Here is a 23,467-nt window from a genome sequence, read left to right on the forward strand (position 1 = left end):
GCATAAGAAAAGAAGGGCTATGAATCCCCAAAATGAAATGTTGCTACCTGATCTACCCTATATGCATTTGAATTATAGGTAAGCAATTTGCATTTTGCTATCTGGTCCAAATAAAGTGGCTAACAGCCAATTCTCTACCTCACCCTCACCCTAGCATGGAGACCCAATCTTAGAGGAATGATTAGAACTCCAAAGCTGAGTACCAGAACAAATGAAAAAGAGTCAGGACCTGAGAAGAAAAAAAAATAAAATTAGTCTGTCTTTCTGTTCAAGGAAACCTGCTGACATAGAGAATGCTTCTGTTTTCCTACAGAAATGCTGTCTTCGGTAGACAAAATTCAGCCACAATCAAGCTAATTGAATGCACAAATGTAATATTTTTCTGGGGCACCTCCAATTTAATGCTTGATGAAGTCGTGTCATTCGCACGTATTTACAAAAGCTTTTCTTCATCCAGAAACGTCTGTTGAAATTGCTTACAGATGCTGAGATAGCAAATCACTCTTCTAATGTAATGAGATAAGTCATCTCTATAAACTTTGCTTGCTCAAATGTAGTCACATAAAAGAAATCAGGCTACAAGCCTTTTTCAATAAACAGAATGACCAACAAGAACTCAATGGCTATGGCATGTTCTGCCTCATTGCTAGGAGACATTGGAAACTGCACTGTCTCAGTAGGGCTTTCCTTTTGGATGGGAAAATAGTCAAATAAACCAATGTGAATAAAAAGCCAAAGCACTTTGTCAAAAGAGAGTCAGAGTCATTTTAAGACCAAAGACGGGCTTAAAAGCCTTCTGCCCCCAGATCATTTTTCTTCCTAATGAGTCTGGCCTCACCACTGTTGGCAAGGGCAGAAAATGGGGATGTTTTTTCAAAGTTTGAACACAAAATACGATTCATATGTATATCTTTTAGATGAATTAGATGCTATAGATCTAGGCCAAATCCCCCAGAAAATTAGGTGGAACTCCCAACTTCATTGAAGGATTTACTGGAGAATACAGCCAAGAGTTGCACAGAATGAAAATGCCAAAATGGACTGTGGTCTGCATCATTAGAGGAAGTATCCACTATAATGGGATCACAATTCCATTAAAGGACATAAACATTCTGCAAGGGCATTGTCAGAAAAGAGGGTGTCACAAACCTTAATGTATAAGTGTATGGTATTGTTGTTATATGAAGCATAAAGAGCTACAGAAATATAAGCTATTATGATGATGGCCAAACTATGTACCCATATTCATTCCACTGCAGAAAGAGAAGTCTAAAGAAGTAATTTGTCCAACCCTTCCCCCACCCCCCAATAGTATTTTATACTTTAATCAATAGGGGTTTTTTTTAATTTTTGTGATTTGGGGTCATTTTAGGTAATGAAAGGGAGAGAAGAGCAAAAAAAGAAAGGAAGGAAGGGAGGGAGGGAAGAAGAGAGAGGGAGGGAGGAAGAGCAGAGGGAGATAAGGAAGGAAGAAAGGAGTAAAGAAAAGGAGGAAAGAAAGAAAGGACAGGGGCAGCTAGGTGGTGCAGTGGATAAAGCACTGGCCCTGGATTCAGGAAGACCTGAGTTCAAATCCGGCCTCAGACACTTGACACTTACTAGCTGTGTGACCCTGGGCAAGTCACTTAACCCCAATTGCCTCACCAAAACAAAAAAAAAGGGACAAAAGGAGGGAGGAAGGGAGAGCAAAGGAAGGGAAGAAGGGAGGGAAGGGAGGAAGAAGGGAAGGAGGGGAAAGAAAAGGAAGGGAAAGAGAAAGAATGAAAAGTAGGGGAAAGAGTAAGAGACATATAGGCAGGTAGATAGAGAGCACACACAAAGGAAGGAACTCAAGATTCCAATACATACAATTAGCCCACAAGTACAACATCCCAGTATCATCAAGGTAAAGAAGGTGAGTTGGCCCTTTTCCAATTCCACATCCGGTTCCCAGGCACATATCCAAGTTTTCTAACATCGTTTCCCTTTCACGACTGTCCTTGAAGTTCATTTATACTAGATTTCACTTTATGCAAAAACAGGAGTGTTGTGGCTGACAATGATTTGGCCTTCCTTAGTCATCACCCTTCATGGGAAGGCCTTTCTTCCTGCTAAGCCTGTGTCCACAGGATTCCTCAATAATCCCTTTCAAAAGGTGACCTATTCGTTTTAATTCTATTTGAAAGCAAAGGCAACAAGATTAGCTTTTAAAGTAAAAATTCAGTTTATTTATCTTTTGACAACACAATACACAAGAAGCCAAATGTTTCACATCAGAGATTTCACTTATATCCCCTTGGAATGTTCATTCCTTTAGCTAAGGAGAAAACTTGAGGAAAGCCAAGCAAAGCATACATGACTAGAAAAGTACAAGAAAGCAAATAACATCTCCCTAATAAGGACTAATACGAGTCACTGTTAGTTGCAAGTTACCACAAGTTGATTTTCTAAAATTACAAGGGGGAAGAGCAGAAAGCATTGTTTCTGGCTATTACAACTGCTTTGGTCATTTCTTTCTGCAAGGCTTTTAGTCATCTCCTCCACACAGATACAGGAGAGCCTTCTGATAGTCTCCTTTGGTGTCTTGCTACAATGTCATGAAAGAGAAGGAAAAGGAGATATTAGGACACAATAAAGGACCCGTAAAATGCCATCAAAATGCCCTAGAGATAAACTGTCCCCACCACACAGCTAAAGCAAGGCCAGGAATCATACAAATGAGAAACTCAAATAAGGAACTTAGATTCAGGGAAGTAAGGATGAGCCCAGCCCTATTCTACACAGCATTATTCAATTCCAGGCATTGCTGATAAAAGAGAGTGACTGAAAGGGACAATTAAGCATTTAAAGACCTTAAGGAATAAAGACTGGAAAATAAATATAATCTAAGGTCAGAGGAACTTTTCTTTAAATATGTGTTTCACAATCTAGCAGCATTTAACCAGGTCATAGAGATTATTATGCCCAAGATAAATGAATCAGAAGTTAGCAGGGGATGAAACAGAACTGTGGACTTTTGTCTTGAACACTGGTGGGGTGACTGACATGGACACTATGACTTGTGAGTTAGGTCCTGGGGTCTGGTCATAACTATACTCTTTAAAGGCCAATACAACATGGTCCTTTTGCCTTGGGATCCATTCCATAACACACTAGTAAAAGTGAGTGCTAGGGCAGCTAGGTGGCGCAGTGGATAAAGCACCGGCCCTGGATTCGGGAGGACCTGAGTTCAAATCCGACCTCAGATGCTTGACACTTACTAGCTGTGTGACCCTGGGCAAGTCACTTAACCCTCATTGCCCTGCCCCACCCCCCCAAAAAAAAGTGAGTGCTGCAGACTGAGAATGAATGTGGTTAAATGAGCTCATGGAGCAGGAAAAATAAATGCCTTGTTCCTAGGGCAGCCAAGCCAAGCTGATGATGATGGCGTTTTCCTTTATCTGAACTTAAGGGCCACAAATAGAGACCTTTTTTCTCTCTCTTAATTGTGCCTGAAGGTGGATTCCCAGTCATTTCTGGGATAAACTGATGGTCACTAATTCTCCAATCTCTTCCTAGGTTCAAGTGACAAATTTTACAGCACCTCTAATGGAAGACCTGGGTATACTATCCATGTCCAAATTCCTCTGTATTAATCCCTATTTTACTAAAAAAAATTACTGAGTCCTCCAGGAAGAGCACTTGCAAAGTTGATCTCAGTACCACCATGGCACAAGGATATTATTCCTCTATATATTAAATTCCCATTCATTCAGAATAATGAGGTATGTTTCAATTTGCCTTGAGAATAGGATATTGTAGGTGACTGATGTTTTGGTTAAATGAGAGTTGTCAATGCCATACGGTATTACTAATTTCCAAATCAATGGAAAATAATAAAAACATATTTAAAACAAAATGTAACAAATCTGTCTTTGATGATCCAGAAGGCATCTGAGCAGCTTAAAAAGCCTCCAAGCCCATCACTATCAAAATCAATCATCATTGCAAAGCACCAGAGATATGACCAAATCTATGCTACCGTAATGGCACACCCTCCAAGGTGGTTTGGTTCTTTTGTCGTTATTGTTGCTGTTGTTACCTAAGTCCACAAGGGAAAATTAATTGTCACTTGTCTGGTTCTCAAAGAATTAGAATGTGGACTATACAAAAAAGATTTCAACCTTTAAGTTTTTTGTATTTTTTATAAAAAGCAGAATTTATTGTATTTTCTATGAGACCTTGTCAGGGAAGAACTTTAAGACCCACAAAGACAATTGTTCATGTGTAAGAAGAGGGGGGATAGAGATAACAAACAATTTCCTCCGATGTATAAAGTACAATAGCATTCCTAGGCAGCCCATCCGATAATCCAGAAGAAAAGGGCTCTCAGCAAGTACACAAAGTGGGTCAGAGGTACACGCTTCCAGACTTACCTGGATGAAGTGATACAGAGATTTTCCATACTTCCTCTTGAATTCAGATCTAATTTTCAACATGTCCACCTCACTTCGGGAAACCATAATCCTGATCAGGACCTTGTCGCGGGTCCCCTTGCCCTACAGTCAAATTAACATCAAAAGTTACAATTCACTGAAACATTATAATCAAAAAGCAGTTTCTGCAGATGAAAGGGTGCCAGGTCCCTTAAAAGACTGCCCTCTAAGAGGAGACAAATATAACAGCAAAATCAATTTACAAAGAAAAATGAGCTCCTTGGAAATTCAAGAATCCCAGGATTCAATGGATTCAAAAACCTGCTGCACTCATTCATTCAGTGTGATTTCTTTTCGAGGCCACTGGGGTTAAGTGACTTGTTCAGGGTCACATAGCCAGTAAGTGTCTGCACCCACATTTAAACTCAAGTCCTCCTGATCCCAGGACCAGTGCTCTATCCACTGCATCATCTAGCTGCTCCTATTAATGCACTGATTTTTTTTTAAATGACTGAGCAATTATAGAGGTGTGATGTTGTGGAACATGAAAGACACAAAGAAACATAAGACATTGTCTCTGCCTTGGGTCTACCCACTAATTAATAGGGAAGATAAGATATACACACATACAAGTTATAAGATGGGTTATATGAGTAGAACCAACAGTAAATGTTGGAGAAGCCCAGAAAAAGACTTCACTTCTGTCTAAATGATATTCTAAAGTGATAAGTGAAAGCTTTAAGGAAGAGGTGTGAGTGGATATAGGTTTCAGATGATGATGGGGGGGATTTGGATATGCAGAAATGGAAGTGTAGACAATCCAAGCTAAAAGAACAGCAAAAGTGTAAGAAAGTGTAAGACAATCTAGAGAAGAGCAAATAGAGCAGACTGAATGAAACAAAAGGTTCATGCCCTGTAAGGCATGGGTGAAAGATAAAACTAAAAAGTTGGGGCCTTATGGTAGAGGACCTTGAACACCAAGATAAGGAATTTGTACTTTACTCTGTAAGCAATAGGGAGGCAGGGGAATAATGATCAACAGAATACGTCCCCTCGTTCATGTGCACTTTCGAAGTATTTTCATACAAACACTACACTGCTCAAAATATTTTTATTTTTAAATCAAAAGAAGAGAGGCCATGCAGCAGAACTCTGAACTGAGTAACCAGTTGCTCTTACCTTCATGGAATCATAAAGTCGGTCAGCAAAATACAGGGGCTTGTTCTGAATGCACTGGACTACAGAAAGAAAAAACGTCAGACTTTTGATTCAACTGCTTATCTATCTACAAAACCTAAGAGTGAAATGGTCTTATCCCTGCAGAGTAAACTAGAAAGGATTATATTACAAAATAGGTTTGCTTTATTAAAATATATTTTAGAGTAGGAGTGTCTGATGGGAATCAGAAAATTGTACGTTTATCCCAAGACTGACACTAATCGCCAAAGATGCCCAAAATCCAGGGATACAGATGATGTAGAGACAGTGAAAATCTCTTTCAATATGAGGGTCTTCTCTTCTTTAAGCATCATCCTTCTCCTCGTCCTCCACTCCCCTCCCCCATCTTCACACTTTCTGGTCCTACTATAACAAGCTTCTTTCAGTTTGATTTCCTTACATAATATCCATAAATTGAGATAATGGGTATAAAAGTGCTTTAAGGGATGAGAAGCACTCCATATAACATAAGGTGGTATGATGATGTTGATTATACAAAGCCACAGTGGAGAAAGCTCCTAAATCATAGCTCCTTTCTCTTTCTTCAGTGCCCAAATTATTCACATTCAGAATAAGAACTTCCAGTTCTCCATGTAAATAGGCAGGGCTGATGAAGTATTAAGACTTTAGGACTGTTTGGGGAAAGCGAAGATGGTGCCACGTAACACATATTTGCTTACCCAGATTGAGGAAAGCATTTTCAAGGTCTCCTTTGACCTCTTTCTTGATACTCTCCAACATGTCATAAGGGCTGTAGCTCTTGTACCTTTCAAATACTACAGAAAGGACAAAAGGAATTAGAAGACCAGAAGCTGTCGACATGTCAAACCAAAATTATCAGTCTGTCACATCCTCGGGGCAGAGAGGCAGCATGGGGCATTTATTCAACAAGTATCAAGCACTTACCACGTACCAGACACTGGGCAAGGTGCTGGCGACAGAAAGACAAAAACAGTTCTTGCCTTCCAAGTGTTTACATTCAGCTGAGTAGTGGACTGAGGGACAACTGGGTTCAACACCCACCCTTGATATTTAGTAGGTGAATGACCGCTTTAGCCCTTAGCATCCCAGGAAACTCTAAGTTACAGGGAAGTTAAAGACCTGTATGTATGGAGAGGGTTCCCACACAGGGGAGGGAGTCCCCTATACTGATGAAGACACAGGTACAGATTCCCCAAAAGGTGCTATCAGAAAGGGCTCATATCATTTATGATTTTAAAAACTTGCTCACTCATTTCCCTTCTATAAAAAAAAAACAACAATATGCATAGGTAGGTGAAAGAAAACAATCAGAGGATCATAGTCAGGGCTTAAAGATGTCTCAGAAGTCATCCAGTCCAAATTCCTCATTTGATAAATGAGGAAACAGAGTTTCACGGAGGTTAAGTAACTTGCCCAGACTTCTACAACTAGTCCATGTCAGGTGCTGGATTTAAACCCACATGATTCCAAGCTTCAGCGTCAGTCCTTTATCCACTTGGACAGGCTGCTTCTCTCTGATAATGTCTAGCCAATGTGTTTTCATTTATTTCTTTGTAGTGTAAAAATTGATGATTTATGGACTGAATGTTTTATTCAAGGTGCTAAAAATAGAAAAGTGGAAAGAAGAAAGGGAAAAGAGGCCAAAGTAACTCTGACCCCCAACATATTTTGAGGTGGAAAAGGCCAAAAATGGTGGGGCTGATGGGAATAGATGCTAGGTGCCTAATAAGTGTGATGATTTTATAGTACATTTATTTATTCAATTAAAGTTTTGAGTTCCAAATTCTATCACTCTCTCATTCCCTCCCTCCCTCCCTCCCTCCTCCCTCAACAAGGTTGCAAGCAATCAGTATAGGTTATACATGTGCAATTATGTAAAATAAGTGTTTGATGATTGACTAGTGAGAGTGAACAGCTAGAGAAGGCCATGCCTCACCATGGCATTCTCTTAAACCCTGGCATCATGATCATATGTGATATAGGCCTTGGGCACAATACCTTTCTGGAGGTGGCACACACTCCTTTCGGTCATAATACTGATCCATTTAGGGACATCGGTTCCCTTCCTCTTCACACCTGCATCATAGAGTTCCTGTAGGCACAATCAAGGCAGATATAATTCAAGTCTCACTAGGAAAAGCAATATAATAACCTAATACAGATCATTTACAAACTAAAAACTTATATAATATTATCTACCTGAATACCTACAAGAAAACACAATACCCTATTACTATTTTTAAAACATCTAACCCTTCTTCTCTTTCCCACCCTCTCCTAAGAATGATTTATGTCATGTATTTAATTTTTAAGGAGAAATGAACCCCTTTTGTGTTTTAAAGAATTCTGTGACCAGCTTTGAAATAAGAGTAATATTCCCCAGGAAAAACTGTTACCAGTCCCAACCGTTTTGTCAGCTCCTTACCCTCAAAATAGCTACATGCTATTTTGCAAACCTAAAGCACTATAGAAATGCTAGTTATTTTTATTATTACATGAGCAAATACACTTTAATAAGGCACTCCTAGCAAAAAAGATGCCATTATTGGCTATAGTGTCACTTACCCGAGCATCTTGGTCAATTAGCTCATAATCAATCACAGAACCATCCTCTGCCCTTCTTCCCTGTAAAAAAAAACCATATATGAAATAAACATAATTTTTTATCATTAACTTAAGACCAATGACAATTCCCCCATGGTTCCCATAAGTTTATGTGTGCTGATTAAACACTGACTTTGAATAAGTGCTATCTACATTTTGAAGTTCAAGCAAAAGACACTCTCTACAAGCAGTACTTTAAAAAATATTGGGGGGAAGTGGCGACAAGGAGATGCTAAGAGAACACATCTTGAAAGGTACTATTTCCTGATCTCTCCGACATTAATTAACAAACATTCACCAATGATAAGCAAAAAGGAGCTTCACCTAAGTGAAGGCAAGAAGGAATGTTAAGGAGTCAACTAGTCCATCCCCCTTCATTTCTCAGATAAAAAAGTTGAGGCCCAGAGGAGTTAAGATGACTTGTCCAAGGTCATTAAGTAGAAGAATCTGAATTTGAACCCAGTTCTCCTGATTCTAAAATTTTTGTTCTTTCCACTACACCACACTGCCTCATGAGATATGGTTGGTGCTTTTAAGTAGCCTCTACTCTAAGAAAAACAAAAGGAGACTATTTAAGTGCAAAATAATTTGCGTGTTCAGGAAATACAAAGAATTCCAGAGAAGAGAGAAATCATTGTAGGATGGAGCAAACAAGGAAGGCTTCATTGCAAGTTGACTATGGTCATAGATTCCTGACTAGTCTCCCTGAACTCCATTTCCCCTTTTCAGTCTATCATTTGTCTATCAGTCTATCAGGACCTCTCCTATCATTTACAAAGCTGCCAAAGCTAGCATCCTAATTAAAAATTAGCGTTATGAATATAAAGCCATATAATGTCATTCTCCGTGCTCAAAGACTAAGGAGTTCTCCATTGCTCACAGGATAAAATATAAACGTCCTAACTTGGAATCTCAATATGGTTCCAACATATCATTCCATTTTCATTCCATGCCACTTCTTTCTATACTTCCTACATCCTAGCCAAATTAATTTACTAGCCATTCTCTGATCTTGTCTTGCCTTCCTCTATCTGAATGCATTTGTATTACCAAATGCCCATTCCTGTAACAGACTCCCATCCGTGTCACTGACTGCTGAAATATTTTATCTTTCTTCAAAATGTAACTCAAGTGTTAGTAAGAGGTGTGCTGGAGCCAGCTCTAAGAGCCAACTGCTAATTTTACAGTGTGAGCATTCATATCTTGGAAATTAGCAAATGCTACAAATCAGGGCTTGAATTATTTAGTTTCTTGATTTTTTAGACTTAAAAAGCTATGGAAAAAATATTAATAATGCAGATTAAACTTAAGTGTGTCATGGGTAATTTTTTTCCTCCCAGAGAGCCAGTTGTTAAATATTTATCAGCATACCACCAGGTATCATCTATTTTATGAAACCTTCTCTGATTAATTCTCAGTTAGCTGTGATATCTCTCCAATCTCTCACCCTTCTCTGTTTGACCTTGTCTATACATTTATAACGTTCTAATTTGTATTCCAGTTATTTGTGAATGTTTAAAACTCTCCCTCCCCACTATACTATAATCTCTTTGAAGACAGAGACTATCCACTTTTCATTTCTGAAACCCCAGAGGCTTATTACAAGGCTGGTCCAAGAAAACAGATTTTTCAGCAACATTTTTTTTTTTTGGTGGAAGGGAAGCAATCGAGGTCAAGTGACTTGCCCAGGGTCACAGAGCTAGTAAGTGGCTGAGGTCAGATTTGAACTCAGGTACTTCTGACTCCAGGGCCAGTACTCTCTCCACTGTGCCACCTAGCTGCCCCTTTTTCAGCAACTTTCAAAAGTTGCCTGTAAAATATTAAGAAGGTTATGATTTGCTACAGTGAAGGGAATATTTAAAGCAATTACAGATCTATAACATATTCAAGTATCCTAAGGACCTAACACATAATAGCGGGTAAGTAAATATATGGGAATTAGGATGGGGGCCAAGGTGGGCAGGGTGTTATATGCTAAAGGATGGACAGAACAGGAAGGAAGAGCAAGATAAAGTAGGTCTGAGCATGTTATCATAGTGATGAGACCAGGCTCCCATAAGTAATGTTTTGAACCAGATCTGTAATTTTTAGTGCTACACTCATAATAAGGAGATTCCCTCTACTAATGTAAACAGGAACCTGCTCTGCAACCTATAGTCTTAGAGAATTTCCTGAAACACTAAGAAGTTAGAGTAACTGGCCCAGGGACACATAAACACTATCTGTCAGAGACATGAAGTCTTCCCGACTCCAAGGCTAACTTTACCCACTAAACTACACTGCTTCTCAATATACTGTCTGGAGTAATAAATGTTGGGGAACAGGGATGGATAAGATGGGAGGGATCAGGTTGTGGAGAGTCTGGAGAGAAGAGGAGGGAAAGAAAAGAGTCTGACTTTAATGTTGATTGTGTAGGTTTGCATGTAGGTTTGAGGATGTCATTTCTTGAGCAGAGTCGTGATATGACAAAAGTAACATCTGAGAAAGATTAGTCTGATACATGGGATGAAGTATAGATAGGAGACTAGGGGACTGTTTGGAGATGATAAGGACCTATACTAGGGTCCAAAATGGAGTGCACTAATCATTCTATTCTGAAGGTCCCAGGGAAACTAACTTCAATTCCCTCCACTGATTCTTAGGCATTTAAATTGCATTCTCAACACAATTCAGGCTTATAGGTGATAATACTTTGCATTTCAACAATGCCTTGTACTTGCATTTTCAAAATGATTTACAACAACCAACAACACTAAGCACAGGACCACATGTGCAAAGCCTCCCAGATGTGTCTGGTTGTTCCTTTTTCTCCTAAAAAGTGAGTTCAGGTGAACTGTCTGAGAGTGAACAACCCTGTGAGTGGGCTTTGGGAGCCCACCTGGAGAAAGGCAAAGTGACCTTCCTAAAGTCACCCTGCAAGGGCTGGCAAGGCTCAGTTGGGCCTCAGGAGTTACTTATTCCCTTTCTATTCCCCAAGTCCACCAGCCCAGGCTGTTTCTCAGGATAAGAAATCCTATTATATGAAAATGACAACTCTGCAGTGACAGTATAAACCTACTGTCAGGAAAGCTGCAGGCCCTGAAGGATTTAGTTAATTCACTCCCAGTCACGAAATGAGGCACGGAACCGGCCAAGGGAGTTAGAGGAACAAGGGCAGAGAAATATACTGAAAGAAACTAACCTTTGCCAGGGCAACCATCAATTTGCGGAAGTCACCAGATGTGTCCGAAATAATGTCCTTCTCCAACTCTGTCTTGTACACTTGAAAAGAAAGTCAATAGGTTTTTACATTGCCTGCCCCCTCACCTGCCCTCCTACCAACCCCTGTTGTTCTGACTCGTGCCAAGGCTTTGACATGCCTGACTTACCCTGAATAATGAACATATCAGGTATGCCAGTGTCCCCTACCCCTAAATCAATACTTTTTTTTTTGTTGGTTTTTTGGGTTTTTTGCGGGGCAATGGGGGTTAAGTGACTTGCCCAGGGTCACACAGCCAGTAAGTGTCAAGTGTCTGCGGCGGATTTGAACTCAGGTACTCCTGAATCCAGGGCCGGCGCTTTATCCACTTCGCCACCTAGCTGCCCCTTAAATCAATACTTAATCATTAAGAAAGAAGCCTTTTATCCTCTTGGACTCAGAACCAGCTTGTCACTTTTAGTAACAAAAGGCTGACAGGGTTGGGTCAAATTTGAGATCAACAAGCTTATTCTAAACAGTCAAGTTTGAATTATCTGTGGCATGGGAAACTAGATAGCCCCAGCAAGTGTAATTTTCATATACCACAAAACATTAATTCATCCAAGTTTAAATTTCCTCACCACCAAATCCTTAATTTTTTTTTGAGGTAATAAGGTTAAGTGACTTGCCCAGGGTCAAAGCATAAGACAGATTTAAATGTAGGTCCTCCTGACTCCAGGGCTGGTGCTCTATCTACTGTGCCACCAGTCACCACCAACAAATCTTAATACTAATAGGGAAAGGGATAGGGGCTATGATTTCTTTGGTACTGTGAACTCCTAGATGAGAGTTCTCTCCACCAATTCAGGTTGGCCCCTTCTCTACAATTTTTCTTCTTGTTGTTGCTTACTCTTTTTCAGTCATGACCAACTCTCCCTGACCTCTTTTGGGATTTTCTTGGCAAAGATACTGGAGTAGTTTCCTGTTTCCTTCTCCAGCTCATTTTACAAATGAGGAAATTGAGGCACACAGGGTTAAGTGATTTGCCCAGGGTCACACAAGTAATAAGTAACGGAGGCTGGATTTGAACTCAGATCCTCCTGACGCCAGGCCTGGCATTCTATGCACTGAACCACCTAGCTTCCCTTCTACAACTTATCTTAAATTCTTAGAATTTTGCTTAGAGCATGGCTGAGAAATTAAGTAACTTGTTCATGGAACCACTGTGTATCAAAGGCAGGATTTGAATCCAGGTCTTTTGATTGTGAGGCTAATATCCACTACGCCCTGCTGCCTCTGATACAACTACTAATAACATGCAAAATTAATCAATTGTTTCTTATCTGCTTTCCCTTCTGCCTACCCTCCTCAAGACATGAAGAGAAATGCCCAAAAGTCAGAAAATGGGGCAGGGACAAAATGCTTGGATAATTTTAGAAAAAAAAATTTTAATTAAAAGGGGGGCAGCTAGATGGTGTAGTGGATAAAGCACCGGCCCTGAATTCAGGAGGACCTGAGTTCATATCCGACCTCAGACACTTGACACTTACTAGCTGTGTGACCCTGGGCAAGTTACTTAACCCTCAATGCCCCACCCCCCAAAAATTTTTTTTAAATTAAAAAAATAATAAATTAGAAACAAAACAAATACACTTTGAAAATTCCTCCCCAGCATAATAACCAAAGGCATGGACCATTGAGCAAAACTTCATTCCAGCCACCCCACTGTCCCACTTTTCTATTATATATTCAGGAAAATTGGGCTGAAAGGGTTTAACTTAATTACAGAAAGGGAGAACCCACTTACTTTCTCTGTAGACTTTGTTAATTTCATAGAGCTCCTGGTTTGTCCGTGAACAGATGATCTCAATGAGGGAATCTTCATCAGTACCCAGGCCCTGTAACAGCAGATCAAAATTAGGAAGGAGTGGTATTGAGAAGCCATCATGGTCTAAGTACCCATAATTATATAGTTATTTCTGTGTCCTTCCACACCCATACTTGTGAATCACATGGCCTTAGTAAGAGAAACCTACACCAACCCCATTATCTCCCTCCCCATTTTTTTTCCCATCTTTCCAAGAGAGAATCTGGATAATTTTGCTCTGATATTCACGTTATCCTCCATGTCTTAAAAAGTGTTTTCACTCATCAGAAGCAAAAGAAACACAGGTGATGTTATGGTGTCACCCACAGCCAGCCTGTTAGAGCCAAATAAACCTTCATTCCAGGAAAAGGTATATGATAAAACGAGCTTTAAATGAAAAGATTGGATGAATGTTAAAAATGTTATACTTTCATTGCCTCTTCCCCTTAATTATTAGGCACTCTTCAGGCATTTTAGAGGAGCAAAAAGAAATAATGAAGTGTCAAATAAAGCCAGACACCAACATTTTATTAAAGAGTAAGAATTGGAAAGATGATGTATTCAAATTTAATACATACACTTTTGATTTAGGCAGACTGGTTGAAAGGACATGATGAAACATGTATTTCAAAGCCTGCTTTGTGATCAAAGTCAAGATTTAATAATCAGGTCCTTGAATACTTGCCATTCTGTGAAGCTAAAGTAAAACTGAATATAGAAGTATTGCTTTGAACTACACAGAATGAGCACTGTTGAAAATGTAAATCAATTATAAGGCGTTAATACAATAAGAAAATTACTTATCCACATGAAAAGAGTGTCAGCTATTAATTAAACTCTATTAGAGTTCAGCTGCCCCCCAGATACGCTCAAGTACCCTGTGCTAAGCCTTGGGCAATTGGTCAATGGTTAATTTTAAATTTTGAACTTAATCTGTTTCACCAACTAACACCTCTACCTACAGGATTTCAAGATGTCTTATTAAGGTTCTGACATTTGGTAAAGCAAAAAATTCTTTCCTAAAATTCCATGCCAACTGAAAGGGCACTAGGTAAACTACCATTTCTCTTTCACAAAACATTCCTACCTCTACACAAATGAATAGTGAAGAATGAGGATCAAGTGACTCAGGACACATATTAGGATAGTATTTTTTCATTCCCATGTGCACTGAAACAATGAAGCCCTTTACCATTGTAAGTTTGCTAAGGTCTTACGGTTGAGAGAAAAGCAAGGACCTTACAAGGTACTTGTTTGTCTCTATTATTTGGACTTAACCTGTGCAGTCTCTGAACTCTCAAGGTTGAAATGTTTCTGGAACATCAATAGAGTTTATATGTCTTGGGTTAACTTGGAATACTTCAAAAACTAAATAACAGCTTGGGTTGTTCACAAGGCTGCCCACGATACCTACTGCGGGGGCAATGTTGACAGTGACACACTGGTGGTATTGTTGTTTCCAGAAGGCAAAGTAGACTGTTCTTAAAGTTAATTCAGCCAACATCATCATTTCAAATTTCAAAGTTTTCAGTGTGGGGCTCAGCCACAACAACTAATGAAAGAGCTGGAAAGGGGTCAAAGATTTTTCACTCAGTGCTGCTTTTCACTGGCCTTCAGTGTCTTTGAGAGATTACAAAAATGACTGAAGCCAACTCTAATAAGTCCTGAGTCCTGCCTGTTCCAGCCACTAGTGTCTAGTTCCCAACCTCAGCTAAGAATGAGTATCAGCAAAATGAATTCATGATGAAAAGATTCAGTATGAACAGCTGAATGTGCTGATGGTTAAAAAAAAAAACCCTCCATAAGGCTAAATCTTCTGTTCCTCTCTGTTTTTCCTGGCTCCAATTTCAGGGATGATATTTATCAAGAAGGATCATTAAATCTTGTTGAAATTTCACTGCCTTAAGTCATTTTGATGAATTTTAGACTAATTAGAAAATGTAGAAGATACTATACAGAGGAAAGGGTAAGTAGAGAGGAAAGAAGGGAGAGGAGAATGAGAAGGGGAAATAGGTGAGAGAGATAAAGGGGAAAAAACAGGGAGAGAGGGCCAAAGGAGAGAGAGAAGGGCAGAGGAGAGGAAGCAGAGAAGGAAGAGGGAGAGAAAGAATGAAAGGGAGAAAAACAGGAAGAGAGGGAGGGAAATTAGGAGACAGATACCTGAGCTGAGTTTCAGCATAAGGAAGAAGGAATTTAACAATTATTTATAGTGGGTTTGGGTTTTTTTTAGGCTTTGGTCCCCCAAAAATGTACCTTCCCTAAGCATGCTGACTCACACTCTAGTTTACTCTCCCGAGAAAAGGATTGAACTGTGACACTGGCCACAGCTCGGGTGACAGGCCTGCAGGTGGGCCTCTTGGCAATTCAGGAATATTAAAAGCCCAGCAAAAGCAGTAGAGCACAGAATAAAATAAGAAATGTGCTTTTCCTTGAACTGTACAAGTTATATCTACTTATAGCAGCAGAGGGCAGCATTTGATTATCCAAAAGCCTTGTGGTTACTCAGACCCTATGGTAACCTCATGTATACAATACATATACACTACACACAAACACACACGCAGAAATAAAAATATTTTTTCATTAATGTAAACTATGATGATTCTTGGTACAATTCCTAGACAAGCTTCTAATAATTGTTTAGCAAAAGGTACCAAAAAGTAATTGTTATAAGTTGCATAAATCGATGATGATATATGATAAACAGCTAACATTTCTTTAGAGCTTACTATGTTCCAGGCACTGTCCTAAGAACTTTACAATTATTCTCTCTCTCTCTCTCTCTCTCTCTCTCTCTCTCTCTCTCTCTCTTTTTTTTTTTAGTGAGGCAATTGGGTTTAAGTGACTTGCCCAGGGTCACATAGCTAGTAAGTGTTAAGTTTCTGAGGCTAGATTTGAACTCAGATACTCCTGATTCCAGGGCTGGTGCTCTATCCACTGCGCCACCTAGCTGCCTCAATTATTATCTCTTTTGATAAGATACCTATAATAAATTTGATGTAAAATGATGTCAGAAATTCAGAAAGATTTTGTCTGAACTCTCAAGGGGAAAAAAAAAAAATCACACAGATAATTCAAGCTGTGGTATATCCATGACCTGAAATCCCCAGCCACAGAAGGGCCAGTGGCTCCATGATGCCCTTAAAGCAAAAACTCTTTTCTTTGGCATTTAAAGGCCTTCTCCTCCAACCTTATTGCTCATTACTTTCCACACACTCCAAATTTACACCAAACTGGCCTATTTACTGTTCTTCATACATAACATTTCATCTCCTTTGCCTGAGCTGTTCCCCTTGCCTGGTTTTACTTCCTCCTGACCTTCACCCTTTAAGAAACCATAGCTTCCTTCAAAATTTCATCCAAATGTCACTTATGTGAGATGCTTCCTGAGTCTCACCACATGGCCATGGACTAGTGCCCTCTCCCCAGTGACTATTTTGTGTTTATCCTGTTTTCATTTGTATTTTCCTATCTATGTTGTTTCCCACTACAGAATATAAATTCCTAACAGGCAGGGACTATTTCTCCTTTGTCTTCATATCTCAGGCACATAACACAATGCCTGCCCCTTAATAAATGTTGATAGAATGAAGGAATAAATGAATAGAATGAATTTAGAAGAATCCTTATTCCTACTCTCTTCCTGGTCTCTTCTGTCAAATAAAATGTAATTCTGGTCAAGTCACTTGTCCTTTCTAGTTCTCAGTTTCCTCTTGAAAATGAGGAGTTCCATATAGATTATCTCTAAAGTTCCTTCTAGTTCTAACAATCTATGTTCTAATTTTTTTTTCACCAGCAGGGAACTGTGGATAGTGAATCTATGAAATTCTAAGGCAGAATTTTTTAGCCTCACTGAGGACCTCCTATGTGTTTAACATTTTTTACTTTAAAATCACAAAACATTTTTTAAAGGAGGAAGTGCAATCAAGGAAGTAGTTTTGCAAATGGTAGAGCAATTGCCCAGGTGCCAAGCAGTAGCAGCTGGTAACTGACTTCTCAGCATCATGAAATTTCTTTAGCGTTTAAAAAAAGGAATTGAAATATTTTTGGTACAAATCCCAGGCCTATATCTTCAGTTCATTCAAGAAAAAAAGGTTCCAAATGGGAGAATTCAACAAAACTGAAAATCACCTAATTACACTAAGGAGGGAAAAAAAAAGTAATTCCCAATATTAATGGTACACTTTGATTTAGATTAAATCTGCTTGTTTACCTTCATGGAGGCTTTCAGCTCCGAAGCATCATACTGAGCAGGTGTCTTCAAAAGGCCCAAAATCACAGTCTCCAGGTGTCCAGATAAGGCAGATTTCAGTGCTGATGCAAGTTCCTTTTGGGGATGGAGAGGGGAGAAAATGATGGTGAACTTCAGGTTAACAGCAAGCTTTACTTTTCAAACTTATGATTTTTAAAAAATGGAAAGATGAATCCATTTTTAAGGCAGGTTATTATCTCTAAATGACACACACAAACATTTGTTATAATATCATTTCTGCTCTGAGGTGTCATGGCTGGAAGGATTTTCCACTTCTCAACTTCTGTTCAACATAGCCAGATGCTAGAAACCCAAACACCAGACAGACCTTTCTTTTAAAAATGTTCCTCAAAATCCAAAGGGGAAGGTGTAAAGAGAGAGAGAGTATGTGGCACACTGTTTTCCTCCTTGTCAATAAAGGAATGGGGAGATTTTATTTCATTCTTGAAAGTTGTAATAACATCACTGAAGCCTTATTATTTCCTGAAGTTCAAGTATCTTTGCTAATCAGGCTAACTGGATTAGAGAACCCCTTTATAACAAAGGCTCCTATTCTAGGTCTATGATCCTGTAATGCTTTCTGGCCAGGAGACTATAAAGATTTGTCAATGGATCTTTTCTCTGAGACCCTGTTCATCCTGAAGAATAAAGATCCATTTCACATTCTTTGATGCCTCATATGGGAAGTCTTAGCTCTATCAGACAGGAGAGTGACATCAGCCCAGGTGCCTGACACCATTCACTCAATTAGGGCAGCCCAAAGCTACAGCTGTGCTAGAGAGCATCAGATGTCATCCCAGGCTCTGTGCCCTCAAGGTCCAAAAGTCAGCAGATGTTGTTTTGCTGTGAGACCACATCAGACTGGGTGTCCACTGCAACAACTGCCTAATAAGAAGAGAATCAAACTCAGGAAGCTCTTGCTCCTGCCTTACCTGGGGAATTACAAATGAAACCTCCCAGCAATGAAGAGCAATCCCCTGCTCTTCTAAAGGGATGAAAGGACTATGACTAAAGATGCCCTTTTAAAAAGACTGGGTCTCAAGGATAAGCTTAATTGAAGAGGAAAGCTATTTGGGGCATGTAGCTTAGAGAAGTAAGTGAAGACAATGATATTGGCACTGTCCCGCTAAAAACTTGAAAGAAGTTCCTTTCTTTAAATGAGTCTGGTCCTTCCTCTTCCTTTCCTCCTTCTCTCCTGCCCACGCCTTAGTCCTACCAATAGCATTCAGTGAAACAGTTAGACATTATTTTGTCCCACTTAATCTGGTCTAATTCCTTCATTTTACAGAGGCTCCTAGACACATACAGCAGCCCATGGCCAGGTTTCTAATCAGACAATTAGAAGAATTCTGAGGAAAGCTTTCCCTTCCCATTTGTCCAAGATCATACAGATAATAAGAGGTAGAAACTAGGATTTGAACCTGGATTCCCTGACTCCAAATTGAGTGTTCTTTCGATTCTGCTGCATGCAAATCAGTAAAGAGTGAGGAGCAAATTATTGTTTTAAAGATTTTTAATTTTTATTTTTTTGGCTTTCTAACACCAAGTCCTTATAATTGGCATAATCTTCTCTGGGGAATAATAAAACTTACACTTAGGTGGTATTTCCCCCCTACTCTATTCTCATACTACCCTCCCCTTCTTTTGCCTGCCACCATCTCTACTTCTATAACTATAGACATATTTATTAATCCTGTCACCTTTACAGGATGCATTCTCACAGAAGTCTCTCTATATTGTAGGGTCCTTTCTTTTTTTCCCTTGGTTTGATACCAATTTGATACACTATGGTTTTGTTCCCAGTACTTACGCCCTCCAGAAATTGTTTCAAAGTGTTTGTTATCCTTTTCATCAAAGATGAAAAGTTTCCTCAGTCATGAGAAAGGCAACTGAGAGAGGGAGGGAGACTGACTTAAATCTGCCTCTTTAGCAGTAAGCAGCTACTCACAGGTATCTAAAAGACTGGTAAATAATCCTGCCATGATCAAGGAGGTTTACCTGACCTAGTACTAAGAGAACTGACAATCAATAAGACTATGTGTGTGTTGCTAATAGTAAGCTGGCCCTATACAAAGTGACATCTCTGGGGTCAATGAGTACATCTGTCTATAGGCTTCTTCAATTTTTTTCACTTGTGACCCCTTTTCACCCAAGAAATTTTTATGTGACCCTGGGTATATGGGCATATAAAATAGGGGAGTGTGTGTGTGTGTGTGTGTGTGTGTGTGTGTGTGTGTGTGTATAGCCTATTACTGTTGCCAATTTTTTCATGACCCCCACATTCAGTCATGAGACCCCATATGAGGTCGAGACCCACAGATTAAGAAGCTAGGGTCTAGGGGCAGCTAAATGGCGCAGTGGATAGAGCACCGGCCCTAGAGTCAGGAGGACCCGAGTTCAAATTCGGCCTCAGACACTTAACACTTACTAGCTGTGTGACCCTGGGCAAGTCACTTAACCCCAATTGCCTCACCAAAACAAAAAAACAAAAAAAGAAGAAGCTAGGGTCTAGTGAGGGCAGCTAGGTGGCACAGTGGATAAAGCACCAGCCCTGGATTCAGAAGGACCTGAGTTCAAATCTGGCCTCAGATACTTGACACTTACTAGCTGTGTGACCCTGGGCAAGTCACTTAACCCTCATTGCCCCCCACACAAAAAAAGTAAGAAGCTAGGGTCTACAGTGATAAGGGCATTATGCTAGAGGGTCTCTCAGCTCTAGCTCTATGACCCCATGATGCCTTCCTCCATGTGGGGCTCGGCAAACCTGCTCTCTCCATTCAGCCAGTCATCTGATTGGAAATTTGGACCTACAGATCTTTTATGTGCCACATGCATATACACAAAGAAAAGGAAACAGATTAAGAAGGCGTGGCCCAGAATAATATTTTTAAGGTGACGGCCAAAGAGAGCAATTGCAAGGACGTTTTCTGAAGAGAGAGGTTCTCTCCTTCAACTGAGACTTTCTCACAGATCCTCTCAGGGAGCTGGAGAAAGAAAACATGCACCCAGACTGCACCAGGGCAAATTAATAAAAGCCTAGCTCCAGAAGGACTTTTAATAGAGGATGAAGGAAGCCAGTTCCCCTGTTTATGCCACTTTCAACTACTCCAGGAGGAGGGAGTGTTATTATGACTTGGCTACTTCCCAAAGGTATCTCAGAGTCACATCAGCCCCAGTCTTTCCTCGACCCCACAGGGCCCCAGACGCTTGATTTCCCCTGCATCCAAGCACAGGTTCCTCCACTTCATTTAGACCACTGTTCGGAGTGAAAGCCAGCCTGGGAGAAGTCAAGGGTGAGCTGCAGGAAGCTGCATTTACTACCCTGCCCAAGAATAAATCAGGTCCTTTAAATAACAAGAAGTTAAAAATAAAACAGCAAGCCGTTAAAAATAAAAACCGCCAACACTATAACAAAGTAAAAGGTGAATAAGCACTTGGTTGTTCCAAAACTACAGACAAAAATACACAAAACACCTTAACCAGTGGGATGTATACCCTATGGATCTCTTCCCTGTTAAAAGCACCCTGGTGGATCAAATGGCTAGCTCTGTACATGATTTAATGAAAAACTTACAAATAACCTACTAGGTCTTTTGGGGGACAAAATGCCATTTTGAGGTGTTTTGTGCTGAGTAAGTTATCATGGTGCACTGGGAAAAACACTGGTTTGGGAGTCCAAGGTCCTGGGTTCAAATCTTAATTCTGTCATTTATTACCTACTTGCCCATGAATACATCATTTAACTTTTTTCAGCCTCAGTTTCCTCATCTGTAAAATGAGGGGGTTGGACTTGATGGACTCTAAGATCCTTTTCTGCTCTAAAACCTACCATGTACTTCTTTTTTTTTTTTAGTGAGGCAATTGGGGTTAAGTGACTTGCCCAGGGTCACACAGCTAGTAAGTGTTAAGTGTCTGAGGCCGGATTTGAACTCAGGTACTCCTGACTCCAGGGCCAGTGCTCTATCCACTGCGCCATCTAGCTGCCCCTACCATGTACTTCTATGCATAGGCAAATAATACTAAATTCCCATCCCACAAGCAAAAATTTACAAGCCTTCCCTCCCAAAGCACTAGAAATTATTTTTTTGTATACTTTAATTAGGAGGGAATTCAGGTCCTTTAGGGTCTGTTTAGATGGTTACAATAATATAAAAGAAGGAATACACCTATCTCCAAATGCTGCTGCTTTGGACAAACTACAGTCTAACAGCAATCATATATGACCCCTTTGTTTGAAACTTTGAATGAGATTCAAAACTCTTTTCAAGAAAAGTGATCCCATGCCATCCACACTCCCAGAATCAGACCACTGGCTACACACAAAATCTTTAATACCTTTTTGGTCCTTCTCTGATAAGCAAAGGCAATGTCCTGCCTCTGTTCATTGCTGCGATTGGTCAGAATGTTGACGATGGTAACTTCATCCACCCCTGTAGAAACACAAATTGGAGATCATTCATTGGTCGGTGCTCACACTGCATCAATTGTCTCATCTGGAGAATTTCAAATTGAGCTTTTCTAATGAAAATGTCATAGTTCTTCAGTTGCTTGAAACACCAGGACATTAATATTTGTTCCTTATCTTCCATGTACTTCCTTGTCCAATTCGAACCCTTTTTATTCCCATCTTTTCTGATAGCCTCAAACCTCACATCTAAAGACACATTTTAATTACTCATGGGGAGAAACGGTTTTACTCGGAAATTGCTTTCTGGAATCAACAGTAGGAGGTGCATTTGTGAGGCTCTAGCAGTCGGACAGAACAAGAAAGATGCAGTGGCATTTTAAATGAAGATCCCCAAATTACCTCTTAACAGTGAGATTAATAGAACAGTAGCTGCAAGCTGAATTAATGGAGACAATTATTTATATTTATTACAGGTTTATAGCTAGACAAGCAGCTAGGTATAATTTCTATAATTAGAGCAACTGTTATGACAAATGAGTCTTAGATTCGATATGGTAGTTGTATTTTAATAGCATAATTGATTATTAAAATCACACTTAGTGAAGACTAAATTGTTTTGTGAGGGAAATAAATGTTCCACTGGTTTTAATCTTCAATAGGCAATTTTAATAATCAATTTTATAACTTTATTAAAAAGAATAAGTGCCTTAATCTAAATGAAATCTAAATTGGGAGTTCTGAAGTGCCACCAAAATATTTTAGTACCTATTTTAATTGGAACATGTGTATTTACAAAGATAAGCAATGCCTCCCTGCATCTGAGAGCTTCCAATTTTATATAATGAGAAATGGCACCAAGATGCCATTAACTTTAAGAACACATGAACTCAAGAATTCAGGAAGTGAAAGACCTCTCCTGATTGACTATGGACTTGCTTCATAAAAATGGTGGCAATGGGGGAGACAGGGAATCTTTGTCATGACTTGCCCTGCCTTATCATGTAGTTGTACAAACCAGATGAGTTAAAATTATTATGTCGAGGGGCACATGCCTATGTAAAATAGGATGGAACTCAAAAGTTTTCTCTGAAGGAAAAACACTGGTACTTCTCTCTTTAAAAAAAAAAATAAATCCATCTGTCAGAATTTTATTGGTTTTGGCCAAAGGCCATTTATTTCAAGAGTCACAGAGTAAAGAGAAGGTATGATGTGATCTTTAATTATAAAGTTCACAAGGAACAAAAATAGAATGAGCTAGAGAATATAAAAATGGCACAGTAACATTTCAGAGTAAGTTTCCTAAAAGGACTCATCAGTGCATTGTTTTTATTGTTTTATTATCAAATTAGCTCTTATTTTTCAAGTAGCCAGAGCAAAGAGCTTTTTTAAAGTCTTGCATCTTTGTCACTTTCCTCCTCTTGGAGGAGTAGGGGACTATGGGTATGAGATGTCATATGTGCTGTCGAATACAGTCAGTGTATTGATTGATTTTGCTTAGCCCTTTCTGCTTTGTTCAAAGGGAGATTTCTGGGAGGAGGGTAAAACCAAAAAGCATCAATAAAAG

At 39.5% G+C, this 23,467-nt stretch overlaps 1 protein-coding gene across 1 annotated transcript in view; it reads right to left on the minus strand.

Moving 5' to 3' along the window:
* Nucleotides 1-2,184: 2,184 nt before the first annotated feature.
* Nucleotides 2,185-23,467, minus strand: part of ANXA2 (annexin A2) — a 62,223-nt gene continuing 40,940 nt past the window's right edge. Inside the window, exons 4-13 of the mRNA XM_043989626.1 lie at nucleotides 21,831-21,925; nucleotides 17,457-17,570; nucleotides 13,184-13,274; nucleotides 11,380-11,459; nucleotides 8,160-8,219; nucleotides 7,593-7,686; nucleotides 6,293-6,388; nucleotides 5,574-5,632; nucleotides 4,395-4,517; nucleotides 2,185-2,566 (exon numbers count right to left, since the gene is read on the minus strand). Of these exons, the coding sequence (XP_043845561.1) occupies nucleotides 2,507-2,566; nucleotides 4,395-4,517; nucleotides 5,574-5,632; nucleotides 6,293-6,388; nucleotides 7,593-7,686; nucleotides 8,160-8,219; nucleotides 11,380-11,459; nucleotides 13,184-13,274; nucleotides 17,457-17,570; nucleotides 21,831-21,925 (872 nt within the window). The 3' untranslated portion in view covers nucleotides 2,185-2,506. The remainder of the gene's footprint in view (nucleotides 2,567-4,394; nucleotides 4,518-5,573; nucleotides 5,633-6,292; nucleotides 6,389-7,592; nucleotides 7,687-8,159; nucleotides 8,220-11,379; nucleotides 11,460-13,183; nucleotides 13,275-17,456; nucleotides 17,571-21,830; nucleotides 21,926-23,467) is intronic.

Source organism: Dromiciops gliroides, chromosome 2 (genome assembly GCF_019393635.1).
Source record: "Dromiciops gliroides isolate mDroGli1 chromosome 2, mDroGli1.pri, whole genome shotgun sequence".
In the NCBI taxonomy this organism is placed as follows: Eukaryota; Metazoa; Chordata; class Mammalia; order Microbiotheria; family Microbiotheriidae; genus Dromiciops; species Dromiciops gliroides.